Source organism: Cynocephalus volans, chromosome 1 (assembly GCF_027409185.1).
Source record: "Cynocephalus volans isolate mCynVol1 chromosome 1, mCynVol1.pri, whole genome shotgun sequence".
Classification (NCBI taxonomy): domain Eukaryota; kingdom Metazoa; phylum Chordata; class Mammalia; order Dermoptera; family Cynocephalidae; genus Cynocephalus; species Cynocephalus volans.
The window spans coordinates 94,179,154-94,195,499 of NC_084460.1; the positions used below are offsets into that span (position 1 = coordinate 94,179,154).

The following is a 16,346-nucleotide window of genomic DNA, read 5'->3' on the forward strand; positions in this document are numbered from 1 at the left end:
CACGTGTAGGGTTTCATGGAATTGACATAGGAATTAAAATATAAAAATTGAAAAAAGTGCCCAAACATGGTACTGATAGCACTGAGATATTTCTGTATTATCATATTTTACTCCTCTTGTGATGTTCAAATGGGGGTTCCCTTCACATACTGGCAATGTTTCTTTATCAATGCTTTGTAGATAATATAGGTAGGAGAAGGGTTTTAAGTGAAAAGAATTTGCAGCCCTAGTACCTATTAAGCAACAGGAACTCAATAAATATTTCTGAATAAAAGAACAGTATAAAATCTTCTCTTTATAAAAGAGAAGTAGGCAAAATATAAAAAAACTCTCATCATAAATAAGTTCAATAAAAAATTATCCACATATTCCATGAACTCTTAACAATGTTCAAGATCTGAATAAGAAAGTGTGAAAATGCTTGGTATTATTTAAAATATGTAATCAGTGTAAAAATTGTTATTTATAGCATTTAAAGAAAACTAGTATTTAAAAACTAAATCAAGGGCCGGCCCATGGCTCACTCGGGAGAGTGCAGTGCTGATAAAAACTAAATCACCTTGAATGGTAAGGTTAGTGTTACAGAATACTGTGGAAGAAGCCTTTTTATTAAACATGTAAGTTTCGCCCAAAGAATTTTTGGATACATCAAAAGAAACCATATAATGAAGGCACTAAACAGAGACATGTTTTTAAAGCCAACAACCCACATTACATACAAAACATTTTTTTGTGATTAATATTTCATTTTCTTGGAACTCCTAAGTGATTTATTCAGAAACAGACAATGACCGGTACTTACTAAGGATGTATTGGTAGGTTAGCAAAGAGTAGAATCTTGCTGTTCTACACCCCGTCTTATTCCAAATAATCTGACCCGTTTAAGTACCCACACACATTTGCATCAATCCTTCAGGAGCTTCATTCTTCCCCTACTTGAAAATTTGCTTTAAATATGACTTTCCCATATTTTCCACTCCAAAAAAAAATGTGTTTAAAAATAAACTTATTGTCCAGGGAAAAAAATTCTGTGGGCCTAGTCCAACCTGCCGCAACTTCAGAGACATCTAGAAATAAGTCCAAACCTATTGAGCCAACTTTCTGAATAAAAATGAATTCACTACGTCAAATAACTTCACTCTCTGTTCTATTATAATAATTATTAAAAATAATTTGTTAAAAACTTGTAACTTTATAGTGTAAAAACTACCTTTTGTGCATCTGTTCATATTTATTCATCTCCCATCCACCCTTACCTGTAAATAGGGTCCATAAAGAAAGGAGTGGGTCTTGCATGCTGCAAGGAACCATCTGCAGCCGGTCTTGGTTCCACGCTGCTTCCTTTCTTTTCCCCAAACACGTGGTTTTTTCGAGGCTCAGTCAGCTTTGTCCCACTGGCTCTACTCCTACTGCCCATACTTAGATCCAGCGGCTGGTCTTGGCTTGCGGCAGGTGTCGCTGGAGGCTTGGAGGGGACTGGAGTCAAGGGCTTCTCATCCTTTCTCTTAGTGGTGAGGTCAAAGGGGGACTCAGAGCATCCTTTCTGCAGTTTCTTTACTTCACTTGGTGATTGGGGTTCCATTTTCAAAGGTAACGATCTCAAGTCTCTATCAGGAAATGGGTACATTGATTGAGAGAATGCTGGAAAAAATGGGAGGGGAAACATGGAAGGGTAAGGTAAAGCTCCAACTTTTTTGTCTTGCAGCCCCACCAGTCCTGTTGAACCAAAGTATTTTTCAGCAATAGAAGCAATAGCCTTTATAGAATCATTCACAGCTCCTGACACGGCAGTTTGCTCCTCTAAAGATGGTGAGAAAATGGAATGATTGCTGTATTCTTTCTTATTATTTATTGAAGCCAGATTCTGAAGAGGGCTTACTTTGTCTTTGAACATTTTACCATTTTCTTTAAATTTCTCTTTATCACTTTCAATGTCACTTTCCAGATCAGAGCCCGAGGTTGTTTCCAGGTCACTGCCACTTGGTGTACTGACATCATCAAGGTCACTACTCTCTGACTGGTCACTGATTTTCTCAAGGGGCCTCTCTTCAGAGGACCTCTCGGGCTGGAGCTCCACTGGCTTATTGTCCCCTACAGGTGGGTGTTTAGATAGTGCCTTCAAAATATCCTGTGTAGCTGGCAGTATCTGAGGATGTGTCATGAGGGGACTTTGACTTTTGTTTGTCTGTTCAGTACTTGATAGTCCTTTAACAGGAGAACTAGCAGGTATCAAAGGAGGCCTGTGGTACAAGCCGGAAGGAAACAGACCAGGGAAGCTAAAAGAAAATCCAGGAGCTGTTGGAAAGGTAAGACCAGCAGGATGCCTATTGGCGCCAAAATAGTCAGCAAGGCCCGGGTTGGCATGACTCATATTAACCATGGACGTTTTATCCATAGCTGGGGTTCCAGGAAGTGAAATGCCTTGGCCAAAAAATCCACCTGCCGCAAAATGGTTCTTGCCCTCACAAAACCTCCTGTGTTTATTTAAGGAAGACGTAGTGCTGAACATTTGTCCACAGTCTTTGCACTTGATTTGGGTTCTGCAATCAGCATGCATGCGCTTATGACGACAAAGGTTTGAAAACTGAGTATAGGATTTATGGCAGACCTCACCTGTGTGCAAACAACAAAAGAGAATCTCAGGCTTTATGGCAATTGCTTCTGAATTTAGCAAGTATCACAATTGGTTTACCCAAAATGTCAATTAGGAAGCCAGGAAAAGATGTTGGAGGCACCAATCTGGGTGCTCCAAACACAGAAAACCCCATTTCACTAGATTCCAAAGCAAGGCATCCAACCTGACAAATGTCTTGAGGCAGCACGAATATCTCATATATATATAAATATTTTGTCATCCCCACTGTACAATATTTTGCATCATATCTGTGTATTTCAAATATTTATGGAAAAGTCAAATTCCAGCATGCATTGATTCCCCACACCAAAACTATACAAGTAGAATCTTAAAAATGAAAGTCTTAATATGTTTTTAGTATGAAACATAACAGGAACCCCCTTAAGATTTTAGACCACTTAAAGAATTCTATTTTCTAGGCATCAAAACAAAACAAAACCACCTTCCCCTTGACCAGAAACTTCCCCTTTATTACCTTTCCCCTTGGGGAAAAAGCCTGTGACTGCTCTACCATTATTTAATTGGAATTATATCATACGCTCTCATCATTCACACATCAAAGCCACACAACAATGCACATTGTGTATTCTGAGACTTTTTTAACAATCATTTTCATGATTTGAGAAAGACTGACATAATTTACAATGGCTCTATTTTAAGCCTGCAAAGGAAACTAAATTGAATGTAGCCCATCCTGCATTGCTGGTTCCCATGAACTATGATCACGTCCTCTGACTTCCCCTCACACCAGTGGCTGTGCTAACCTTCCTGCATTTATGAAACCCGCGTCCTTGGGAAACATGTCCACGTGTTGTCATATCTTTGCCGGTTATCTCAGGGCTTGACTTCTATGTGTTGCAGCCGACTATGGTAAGCGGTGGAGAGTGCTGGGCAAGCTCTAATCCAGAGAGAAAGACACAGCAGTGGGCACGGCTGCAAACTAACCCTCTTCACCAACAAATTGTCAATAAAGTAGAATGTCTCCCTCCTTACATAGCTAAGTATATTTTAAGACCAAACTTTGTAACCCTCAAGAACTCCTTTGCGAGGTACGAATCCCGCTCACACTACAGTCCAGGAGGATTACAGTATCAGTTTCCTAAGCATCAGATCTTTTATTTTATCTTACTGGGGATGAGTCACTTTATGTGTGAGCTTACTTTAATGCTTCTGTGCATGTTTAATACATGCAGAAACATGATCTACCTTGTTGGTAAGTGTTGAAATACATTTATTTTAAGAAATTAAATTGAAGAGAAAATGCAACATTTATTGCTTTCACGCGATGCTGCCTTTAAGTGCAGAATGGTTGGGCTCCTAAATCAAAGCAATAACTTCAAACAAACAAACAAACAAAAACCTCATGCAGAGGAGGTTTTATAGACCTTCAGTCAGGCAAAACTCACCCAGAACTGGGATTATCCCACACACATCCAAACAGGAAGCACCAGGTGATTTCATATCTATTTCTTTTACTACTAAAGGCTAAACTGTATTGCACATATCAATGTGGTTGGTAATATTAAAAAAGCCTTCAATGGTGGGATGTTTCATAATATTGTAGAGGATGTAACATACATTTTAATGGGAAGAGAAGATGTCGGTGATTTCAAATTATCCTACCAGAGTCTGCTTTAAAAGTATATACTATTTAATCATACACAATAAATATACATATTACTTAAATTATTTTATACAACAATTAAAATCACATGATGGAGAGGGTAGAAACGGACTTTCACTAGATCTAGTATTCAGCTATGAGCAATAACAAGAAATAGTAAATAAAACATCGTTAGAATTACAAAAATATACTCATTAAGAAAGTAACACCTGTCCTCTGGGCATGAAAAGGCATTAAGAAAATGGCTTGGTGGGTATGCAACCAAGGCATAAGTTTTGGAAAGGCTTGAGACTTTCTGGCAAGGAGGTGTTTCTCTCTATACTTCTTTCATATAGCTGGATGTCTTTAAGAAAATCAAGAGCTTCTCTATATGGGAGTAACAGAAGACACATTTGACTTTACTGGTTGTACCTTTTGTTACAGGGATGAGTATCTGCTTCCGGTCTCAAGAACATAGAATCTGGGATGTTTCCTTAGGCAGAGTCTTTGCTTTCAGCACTAGAAGGCCTGGTCTGGCACAACACAAACTACCAGGCCTCCAGGTAAACTGGTTCGATTGATGTTGAAGTCTATACTCTGCTGTAATTTCCTTAGTAGTAAGGAATTAGCCAGCAGTTAACGTTGCATTTTTCTACTTATTAAACAAATTAAGGGGCATTTTGAATATATTCAGCCTATTAGAGCATGTGGTTTCTATTTGGGAAGGCTGGAGGTTTCTGTAAAGGCAGTGAGTAATTACCTTAGCGCTGGTGACTTTGGGCTCAAGCTTGGGGGCACACTGTAATAAGAGACAGTTGCCGTAAACACACCAGTGGGGGTAAAACGTGGTGTGTGGCCTTCTGGTGAGAAACAGATATCAGCACTAGATGAACCTCCTCCACTCCAGTCTCCACACCAACTCCTGATCCTTAAACTCTTTTGTTCTGAAATTATATGGCTATTATTCATAATTACTCCATGATTCTATGTCAGGTTTTATATTTGAAGAATGCCATCTGCTATTTAAATTTACCAATAATTACTGAAAATAGATTCATGGGAAATACTTTATGCAATCTGATTAGAAAGGGACCCCCTAAGGCGTTTTAAAGTGAAACACTTGACTTCCACACAATTAAAAATTCCAGATCCCAGAATCTTAGATAATAGGAGTCTATATTTTCTGACTTTTATTTCAAATAATAGAAAGAGCATTAAATTGGTGACCAGAATTCCTTGTGGTCTACTCCACTTTTTTTTTCACACCCAAACCTAATAATACTTACTAAAATTTATTTCTGAGAAATCAGAAATAAATGAACTATTTAATATAGTACGCTGATAGCACTTCCAAGTACATTTTCAGTGCATTATAACCTACAGTCAGGAGTGCGTTTTTGAGACAAGAAGTCTAAAATTTCTACTGTACACTTTATTTCCCATGATTTTTAACAGAACTTCCCCACGGGAGACTAAGCACCCTTTTGTTTATCTGCTAGTCCTCTTCATTCCACTCAGAGAAAAGAACATACGAGCAAAACAGGACTTTAATGTACACTGGAAAAGGAAAGAAAAGCTCTCTTGGTGTTTGGAAGCACAAGAGAAGGCTGTGTCAAGGCAAAGAAGAGGAGAGTTGGTCTCTGGCATTTCCATGTTGGCACTCAAAATTAGGTTTTTTTCCATCAGGTCCTACAGCAGTGTCACATATATCTACTGCAAACCATCTGGGTATTTGTCAGAAAAACTGTTTTCCAAGAGGTTCCCAAGTAAGAGGTTTTGCCAAGTGCTGAGTATGTGTCAACCAATTCTATTTGAGTCTGGATCCAAAATCAGTCTTGAAGTTTATAGTACAACTCAATGAGTCTCTGTATTTATATGCCCGGCTGAGCAATGGATCAAAAGAAGCCCAGAGTTGTTGCCCAGATGGCCTAAGAACAACTGACTTTGCTCATGAACTATTTCAGCACAATACAGAGAACAAAGGCGGGGGGGCAGTAGAAGCAAATGAGGGCTGAGTTTTACTTTGTTTGAAGTGTGTTACTGAAGTGCTCTGTACAGGGATGTTCTAAGTAGGTGGTCAGGTTGGATGTCCCCTGAAAGTCCACTGCCTGTAAATTTGCTTCAGTGCAGTGCATAAGAGAAGCAGCGCATCCAGCATCAAAGTGAAAATGTTCTGCTTTTCAAGTAACAGAGAACTACCAATTCAAAGCCTGTGATTGACAACAATGGGTAGATTAAAGAGTATTTTATTCCCCTCTGTCTCCATAAACACACACTCGCGCACATACACAGTCATAGCCTACTTGCCAGGCAGGGTTCTTCCAGTTCTTTCTGATCCAGAACAGGTTTTTAATCACTTGGTCTTGTTTAGTGCTATCTGTTATTTGCTGTTTTACAAAGCCATGAACATTTACAGTGTGAGACAAATCTGTGTCTTGATTAAATCCTACAACCTGGGGAGGCTTCTCTTTCATTATTCAATGACTTCTCTTTTCTCTACCTGTTATTGATTTCATGTAAAAGGAAATACCCCAGGGACTGTAGACAAAAATACCACGAATCTGGTTATAAAAGATAGTCTTGTAATAGAAAGTAGCCCTACTGGATTGGACCATAAATAGCTAATATAGCGACCCCTCAATGGCCATGTGTGACCACTCTCCTGATCACAGTGTGTTTTGTAGGAGAGACAGATGCGAAAAGGAGGGCTGGAGTTTTAAAAACTTACAGATAAAGGGCTTCACACTGCTGTGGATGTGCTTGTGTTGTTTGAGGCCCGACGAAGTGGCAAATGTTTTGCCGCACTCCGGGCACGCGTGGGCCCGGGCACCGACATGCTGAGAGCGAATGTGCCGCTGAAGGTTGCTAGGGTCCGTGAAAACCTGCTAGGAAATGAGTACTGATTAATCAAGAAACTTAATTCAAGGACACAATAAAGAAGACCAGGGATGTCTCAAGAAGGAATTTTGTTTATTTGTTTTCCCCAAAGTCCAAAAGAAAGTCATATTTCCAGAGTGTACTTTCCTCTAGGATAAGAATTGTAAATTACTCAGCTCTCTATCCTTTGCATGGAGTATCCACTGGTATCAGTTGAACAAAATAATGGCACTATTCAAAACCTTTTTGATCCCATGTAGAGTGACTGGAGTTGAATAATAAAATGTCGGCCGTGCCATTATTAAAACTGGTGGGCTATTTCCACCCTTTAAATAGAGACATGTTATGTACAAAAATTGGGGAATTTTGACTAAAGTACCCCAAATCTATTCAAAGAGTTTCCCTAGGGGTTTAATTCTAGCACTGCATTTCAGAAAGTTACTGTCAAACTAAATACATTCCTTTGGATGTTGTGTTAAAAACAAACAAAATGATGAAGTCACCCGATACAGCCAGGAGCAAATCATTCCTAAAGATAATTTCAAATGTCACAATTTCCACTGGCACGAGAAAAGGTATTCAAATGCTATGAAAAGTTTTTGGAAATAGAAATCAATTTTAGTGACACCAAGACATCTTTGAGTTAATTAAGAAACATGAAAATAAAAATATGTGAATTACTGTTACTGTAGATCACAGTTATAGTCTAAGTTGAGCACTTCCATTTCACTCTTATGTTGTTTAGCACTGACCACTAAGACAGAGGTTCTATACTTTTTCTTAGAACCAAGTCATGATTTACGGTGAGGACTTGGGTGGAAAAATCTGCAAACGCAGGAGTCTCCCATGCTTTCTGAACAGGCATTCAGAAACTTTATGTGACTTCCTCACAAATTGCTATTAAAAAAAATCAGCAATGTACACTGGATAAAATTTTCATTCTCCATAACACTATAAAATAACCCCACACTGGCAAGTCAGTAGCAGAACCAGGAATTTACCAAGGATGTCTGACACCTAGTTCTGGAACTCACCATTAAGCCTCACTTCCTCCCTTACAAAAATAAAAGGATACCCAAGAAGTGTTTTTATACACTCTACTAATGCCTTTTAGCATACAACACTCAGTGTACTTTTCTCAAGATATTTATAGTTTCCCTCTCAAGGCTTGTTTTTACATATCATAGCAAGTGATGAATTAAGAGAGAGCAGGATGACAGAGAAGCCAAGTAGCCTACAAATTCACTGTACCTTGGCACAGTTTTCACATTCATAGTGCTTTCCACTGTCATGTGACATCTGGTGGCGAATTAAATTGGACTTCCAGTTAAATGCCTTGGGACACTGATCACACTTGTATTCCCTCTCTTCAGTATGTGACAACATGTGTTTCTCCAGGCTGTTAAGAGAACAATTGATTTAATAAGACATGGTGACAAAGAATGCATTCATAAGCAGAACGTCGCTTTATTACTAATACAACTGGCAATTAGAGAAAAGGAGGAGGAAAGAGAAGAAAAAGACTTGGACAGACAAAAGTACATTTTAATATTTCCTAGACGGTGTCTCTCACCAATACAGAGATTTGCCCCTGTTCTTAGAAAATAAATATGATACAGCTAGCAGGAATTACCTGCCAATTTAGGAGCATGGTAAACAATGCACTACATCTAGTTCTGGATTCACTACACAATTCTAACAGCAATGTGTGTTGCTAACACTCGCTTAATTCAAACACAAAAGCCTAAACAGAACATGTTATGAACACGTTTAAGAACGTGTAGGCAGGTATTCTATCTGATGTATATAACCCCTAGATTCAAAAAAGTACCTTTGGCAGCTGTCTGGTACAGGGATCCAAACCATTGACCCTGGTCTTATAACACTGCGCTCTAACAACTGAGCTAAGTGGTGGCCTAACAGGTACAAAACTGTGCTATCTACCCTAAGCGAATCATTGTGCAGTATATGCATGTATTGAAACAACACACTGTACCCCACAAATACATACAAGTAAATGTTAAAATGCTTTGATTAAAAAAAAATTTTTTTAAAGTACTTTTGTTTCTAGCCATGTTATCATATGGGAAAGTAAACTGCAAGCTAACTATTCAACAAGCAACTTCCCAATATGACCCTGGGATGGATGGGTGGGTGGGTGGGTGGATGCATGGATGGATGGATGGATGGATGGATGGATGGATGGATGAACGGATGCACAGATATATGTGTATGTATATAGATAAACATATATACAGGAGAGGAAAGAAAGGTATATAATATTTTAAATGGATGCACTATTAAGCCCCCTAAAAGAAAAACATGGTTAGAAGTATCCAATAAGCATAGTTTTTCTATGTTTTAAAGTTTAGAATGTTTTCCCATCTCAAATGCTGCCCTCCCTTTTCTAAATTTGTATATGAAATCTACATACATATAATGAAAAGCAAATATTATAGATAATGGGTTACTGTGATAAAAGATGTCTGCAACATTTTTGCTGATTAAATACATACACACATAACACACCAGGATACTACCCCCAAGTAATATAACCAGAGCTCCTTAGGGGAATAGCCTATTTCAAATCTAAAACATGAAATTAACAAGATGAGCCTTGAACATCTTGTGATAGCAGAAAGCAAGAAAGCTATAGATGCTTTAGAAAGAATTAGAGTGGCCACATGAAGAGATGTCCACTGACCAAAGGTGGGGCAACGAGAATAGTAAGTCCTTTAATCATAATGATATTCAAAACACAAACAGAATCTCACCGGAGACCCTTGGAGGATGCTGAATTCTGAAAATTAGTAAATAAAGGGAAAAAAAACTCATGCACATGCCCTACTTTACCTATAAAAACTGTACTTCAGGGTGACCAAACAGAAAATGAGGGTAGTTTCTCTACATAGAATTAATCCAGATAACAAACAATAAAAGAATGATAGAATTAGAATACACTTATTTTGCATCTCTAAAAAATTAATGAATTTAGGCAATTCATTACATGCCTCCTGATTGAAATAAAAACATCATTAAAAAGTATTCTTGCTAAAACATTCTTGCTTAAATCCCAGCTAAGACTTGGGATATACCTACGAGTTTATAGGAAATAGAGGGGATGGAGAAAGATGTTAAATAATACCAGGGGGATATAAGCAGCAGAATCCAGACTGGAGGAAATGCTACAGGAAAAATAACTAGGCTTCTTCTATAGTTTTCTATAAATAAATTGTAATGAGAGAATGAGAAAGAGAGAACAAAAAATAGACTTGCCAACCAATTGTTATGTATGGACCTTATTTTGATCTTAATTCAAACAAAAAACTAAAAATTATAAGATAACTAGGGAAATTTGAACTCTGACTGGATATTTGATAATATTAAGGAATTATTATTCTTACAGTATGGGATTGAACTTATGTTTTATAAGAGACCTTACTTTCTATAGACACATACTGAACTATTTATGAACAGAATGATATAATGTCTAGGATTTGTTTCAAATAATCCAAAACAGATATAGCTGAGACAAGATAGACTTTTTGTGATAATAATTAAAACAGAACATATGAGGATTTTTAATACCATCTTCTCTGATTTTGTGCATATTTGAAACTTTGCATAGTAAAAAGTTATTTTAAACAAACAGACAAAAAAATTACCAATCATGCAAATGCTCTTTCTTTTCCATGTTTTATTTCTCTGTAAGATTAATACTCTATATGTGAGTATCAATTAAGACCTTTGTGTGCCTAGGATATATCACGTAGTGCTTGTGTGGACTGTATGAGTGGGAGTGTTTGTAAGAAAATGACATGCTCATTCTCATATCTTGGTAAATGAGAAATGCCTTTCCCATACTTTTTGTCTTCCTCAGCTTCCTCTCTACAACTCTATTCATACTGGCAGGTGAACTTATTTTTCCTGCCCCATGAGTCAGCCGAGTTGGAAATGCTATTCTATTTGAGCACAAGTGGCGATATCACCATGAACAAAAGGTACCAGGAGAGTACGGGTGTGTGGAGTCATAAGACAGGCCCTATCTTTATTTACAATATGTAATCCTCTGTAACAAAAGTTCAAATGTTAATAAAAGAGTTAAGAGAGAGATATCAACAACTGCAGTTAACATTGAACTGAATCAGGACATTCTCCAAAATCATTATACAGATTGAAATTCCCACTGTCCGTCCTTAGCAACCCGTGAAGGCAAGCTATTTTTTCATGTATATTCCAATATACTGCATGTCAGATCATAAACCCTAAAATCCAATGGCAAAAGATTGGCCTATATATGGAGTCTTATTCCCTCCCCTAATTCCAAGGGAATGGTTTACTTCTATGAGTAATAAAGTAAACTACACTTAGGGGATAAAACAGATTGCAAACCAAGGGAAATTTTCCTTTCTCTGCTTCTCCTAATCTAGCAGAAAATCCATATTGTTCCATGGCATTATTGGCTGTCAGCTAATCAGTGATAAAAGGAAAAAAACGGCAAGTCATTCTCACAAAAGCAAATGTGCACTGCTCTCATAAACATAGAATCAAACTAGGCAGTCATTAGCGAGACTTCTCCACTTCTCATAGTAGTCTATCCCAATTCATAGAACTTCACTCAGATTTCTGGGTTTTTTCGGTTCTTTTCATCTTTTGCACATTAACCTTTGATTCTTTCTCCCTCTTCTTTTTTTTTTTTTTTTTTTGCATTCTTTTCTCAAGATTTTACATAGAAGTTACAGAACAGAAGAACATATCATGCCAAGAAAGGAATTTTCATTTGTTTAAAATATAAAGAACCGATATACCATTCAATAAAATGGGAAATATTTAGAGAATGTAGGTTCTGTGTGTGGCTAAATTATATAATTTATAACCGAAAATATCACTTGGAGGATTGACACTCAGTTGCATAGTGACATGCTTTATCCATTTTCTACAGACACACACCAAAAAGTAAGTTTTGAGCGTTTACCCACTGCCAGATAACTATGTTTCCTTATTGTTTTTCGATGCATGACTAAGTTAACTAAAATGACAGCTAATTTCAATATAAAATAGAGTTGACTTAGTTTTAATCTTACAGCTAGGCAACTAAAGTAGCTTCTTCCATCTAAGAAGTATTGCTATACACCTCTATTAGGAAGTAAGAATTACATTTTAGTGCTTAGCCTGTCAATTTTTGCTTTATAATGATGTCCATTATTTTTATAACAAAATTAAAGGAAATATACTTAATTTCTGATACTAAAGATATTGCTTTACAGTGTACTTTTTTTACTCATTGATATTTATTAATTTCATTTGTTTCTTTTTAATTTAGGCATGATTATATTTAAAGAACATGCTGTGACTGTTTTTATTCCAAATCCACATTTTACCAAACATATATAACAGATTTATTCTCTATGTATATTTATATTAAGTAGCAGAGATGAATTTAAAGGGTTCTGTGAAAGCCCTCTTTTTCCCCAAAATGTTTTTTCTCTAATAGTTAAATTAGGTCTGAATTTTCAGAGCTAGAGATTCATTCTTTTGACTCAGTCTCCTAAAGGAAGGGGTTATACATAGTGTCTTTTAAGTCATTTATGCCTTAATGTGAATGACTACTATATGAAATCTTTTCCTAAAAGAGGCCCAACCAGGAGAAGAGGATGCAGGGCAATAAACGGAGATGAAAAGGAGCCACAAAGGAAAGAAAGGAAGCAAAATGGTAAACTGAAATAGGTGGAGTGTCCAAGACAAACTCTGAGTAATGCACATTCTTGAGCAAAGCAGTTGAAATACTACCATTGTCATGTAAGTACAACGATGTTCTGTTCAATTGAAATTCTGATTACAGGTTCCAAGGATCATTTTCAGATTTAAAAGCAAAGTAATGAATACGATTACTAAAATTGTTTGTGGACCAAAGCAAAAACTATTAGATAGAAACAAACAAACAAAAATCCTATTAGCTGGTTATATACTTTTCTGATCTTAAAGATCACTTTCTAGCATGATTATCAATGTAGTTCCCAAACACTAGGTTCCAGAGTTGTTGTTCTGTTTGATTGAAATAAATTTTTTTTTAAAGTTCGTGAATTAAATTCAAAAAGTTAATATATCACTGAAATACAATTTTCATTCTGTTACAAATAAGTATTAAATATTATCATCTAGCTTACCATATTCATGCTTTTCCTTTTAGGAAATTCAATACTTTAGGAAATTGAATACACTCCTTTTATTTTTCTCTAGATATGTGCAATTTAGACAAATAGTTGAAATTGAATCCAAAAGTTACATTGCTCTATGAAAAGATCATCTATCTTTCATTAAGTGAATACAAGATCCAGTCTCTTTTTAATCATCTACATAGTTCTAGAGGTAACTTTTCTGGTTTTTGGCATATCATTACTTTAATTAGCATCATTTTTGTTCCAACACTCTCAAGTTTTTCTCTAAGTCATGATTTACGGTAAAGGTAAGACTTCAGTTCCCAATAGCACTATTTAAATAATAATACAACATTATTTTCTACCTGACATCAAAATAATTAATTACAACCTCACTGTAAGTATTTTACAGATGAGAAAGTCCAGGGAAAAACCATTTCTGAACATGTCTTTAGCACATTTGTCCAGCTCAGTGCAGTTCCAAATTTCACATCTGCATAAATTCTCAAAATTCAGCATAACATTTTATTGCAGAGTAAATACACAAGTTTTGTGGTGCAACATGCCATTTCTAACCTTTGCAAATCAGGAAAAACTTGGTCACACTCCTTACACTCCTGGATTGCGTGTATCTCTCGGAGATCATTCTCGCTTTCGAGTTTTTGTTGAAAGTCCTCTTCCACCATTGAAAACGCTGAGTGACTAGTGCACGGAAACTTCTGGTGATCTGCTAGTTCAGCCTTAGATTCAAAGAGCTGGTCACAGTCCTCACAGCGATATTGCCGTTCTTCTGTGAAAACAATTCAGGTGTTACTAGGTTTGGGTGGCCAGGAAGTGCCACCACAAACCAGCCAGTCTGACTGAATTATATAAGACATAACAGAAATCATTTGATTGTCATTTCCACCACATCAACTTTAAGGTAGATTAGAAATGATACATGTAAAGAACCAGGACAGGGCCTGGAATGGTAACATAGCAATTACTGTGGCTACAGTATATCCTCCGGAACAGATAAAACTTTATGACTAAATCTTTCGAGGTTCAGAGGATACTAAATGTAATAATTACCATGTACTGAGCATCATCCATTTTCTCAACCCTGTGCATGGATTATTGATATTCCTTAAAACCTGACTATGAGGAATTATAGATCTGATTTTTATCCCAATTATCAGGTGAGGGTATTGGGACTTGGAGTAGTTAAGTAATCAGTCAGGGAATATAGATTTAAGTGGTTGTGTCAAAATTTGAATCCATCTCTGCTCTATACACTTCTCACTATGCCAATGCCATGTTACCTGGAGGCACATGGGACACGGAGCCCCTATGTGACGCATGCTTAAGCCTGTAAACTTAAGTAAACTTGGAAATGCTTTAACATTCATCATCACTTATAATGGGACCCAGGATGTTTTTAGTACCCTTCTAGGCTAATTTATGGTCCCCCAGAGTCGATGCTAATTGGCATAGCTTTGTTAAATACCAGACATATCATGAATTTGCACTTTAAATCAATAAGATAAGTAAATGGTAGTGGTGGGGACCAGAGATAACAAGATTATAAAGTATCAGGTAGGGATGGTATTGTTTCTATTCTTTCCATTTTCTTAGCTTTTAACTCCAGCCACGAGGCCACACTCTGCACAGATCACACAGACACAATTATTTCAGCTCACAATGCTGAGAAACACCCAAAGCAGACAACATGACACATAATCCCTGTTTTATAGACCTATAGCCAAGGAAGATGATATTCTTCAGTTGTTCATTGACTCAATGTTCTTGAGGGAATATTTTAGTGACCTACCTAATGCTGGGCATTTTGCTAGGGATGAGTATATCAGAAACTCAAGGGGATACACATGTGAACGAACAGACTGTGATACATTTTATGACAGGTGCACGCATAGGTCCTGAGGGAGCCCAAAGGAACATGCCTGATCCATTTAATCCGGGGGAAAGAGGTTCAGAAAGGCTTTGTAATGTATAAGAACCAGCCAGGTAAAGTGCGATAAATGGGGGAAGCAGAACAAGTTTACAGGGTGCATGTAGGGGAGAGATGGGAAATGAAGTGAGAGAGGTGACAAGGTCACTGGGGGCTTTTTAGGTCCATATTAAGAAGGGAATGGAAAGCCACTGAAAGTTGGAAAGCCGAGGCATATTCAGACTTGGTTTTTAGAAGAATTTCCCCCAGCTGCAGTGTGAGAAAGCAAGCAGAGGCCAAATGGGACACCACTGCTGTAATCCACACAAGACACTGGTTAGTTTAAACTAAACCAATAACAGTGGGGCCAGAAAGGTAAAGAAAAGAGTATGTCGATTCAACAGTTTGTCAACTTTGGATGCAGAGGGTTAAAGAGGAGGGAGGTATTCTAAAATAAACCACCACAGCTCTAAAGATAGGATTTTCAATGAAATTAACTAGTTAAGAGAAATGTTTCCTACAGTCTGTTACAAAATTCATATATTTCAGATCTGTATTTAGGATCTCAGCCAGGAGTCTGAACACAAACAGAACCTTCAGACCATATAATATATGGAAAAGGCCTAAGCATCAGGGACAATAAAGGCCTTGGTTTGAATGCTGACTCTACCACTTACTAGCCATGCAATCTTGGCCAGTTTATTTAGCCTTAGTTAGCCTCAGTTTCTCTATCTGTAAAATGGATGTAATTTCTTCCTCACATGTTCGATCTACATGTAGATTAAACAATATGTGAAGAACATATAATATCTAGTATACAGTAGGTGTGCAGTGCATGTGTTTTCTCTTCTCTTTCCTAAGAAAAGTTAAATCCTAGAAGTATAATATACAATTCACTGTTGAAACATTATGAGCATTATACATAACATATGGTACACGTGCAGATATGAATATGGTACATTGAAAAAAAGAAGCAACTGGTGGATTCAAGATCAAGGAAGATAATTTATGAATGGCAGCCTCAAAAAAAGAATAGTAACTACTATTTAGTTCTTTGGGGAGTAGTAAATTAATCAATTATATTTCAAAAACTAATGGTTTGAAAACTTTTTTTAGATCTAACATTCACAGATGAAAGAAGCATTT

The 16,346-nt window shown here is 36.9% G+C and overlaps 1 protein-coding gene across 5 annotated transcripts in view; it reads right to left on the reverse strand.

The window, feature by feature from the left end:
* Positions 1-16,346, reverse strand: part of MECOM (MDS1 and EVI1 complex locus) — a 57,242-nt gene that overhangs the window by 27,490 nt on the left and 13,406 nt on the right. For 2 of the 5 annotated variants that reach the window (XM_063097454.1, XM_063097445.1), the window contains exons 3-6: positions 13,850-14,063; positions 8,367-8,514; positions 6,967-7,120; positions 1,257-2,613 (exon numbers count right to left, since the gene is read on the reverse strand). In XM_063097454.1, the coding sequence (XP_062953524.1) occupies positions 1,257-2,613; positions 6,967-7,120; positions 8,367-8,514; positions 13,850-14,063 (1,873 nt within the window). Of the gene's footprint in view, positions 1-1,256; positions 2,614-6,966; positions 7,124-8,366; positions 8,515-13,849; positions 14,064-16,346 lie in introns of all 5 variants that reach the window. The other 3 variants (XM_063097472.1, XM_063097464.1, XM_063097478.1) reach the window with 2 other exon arrangements.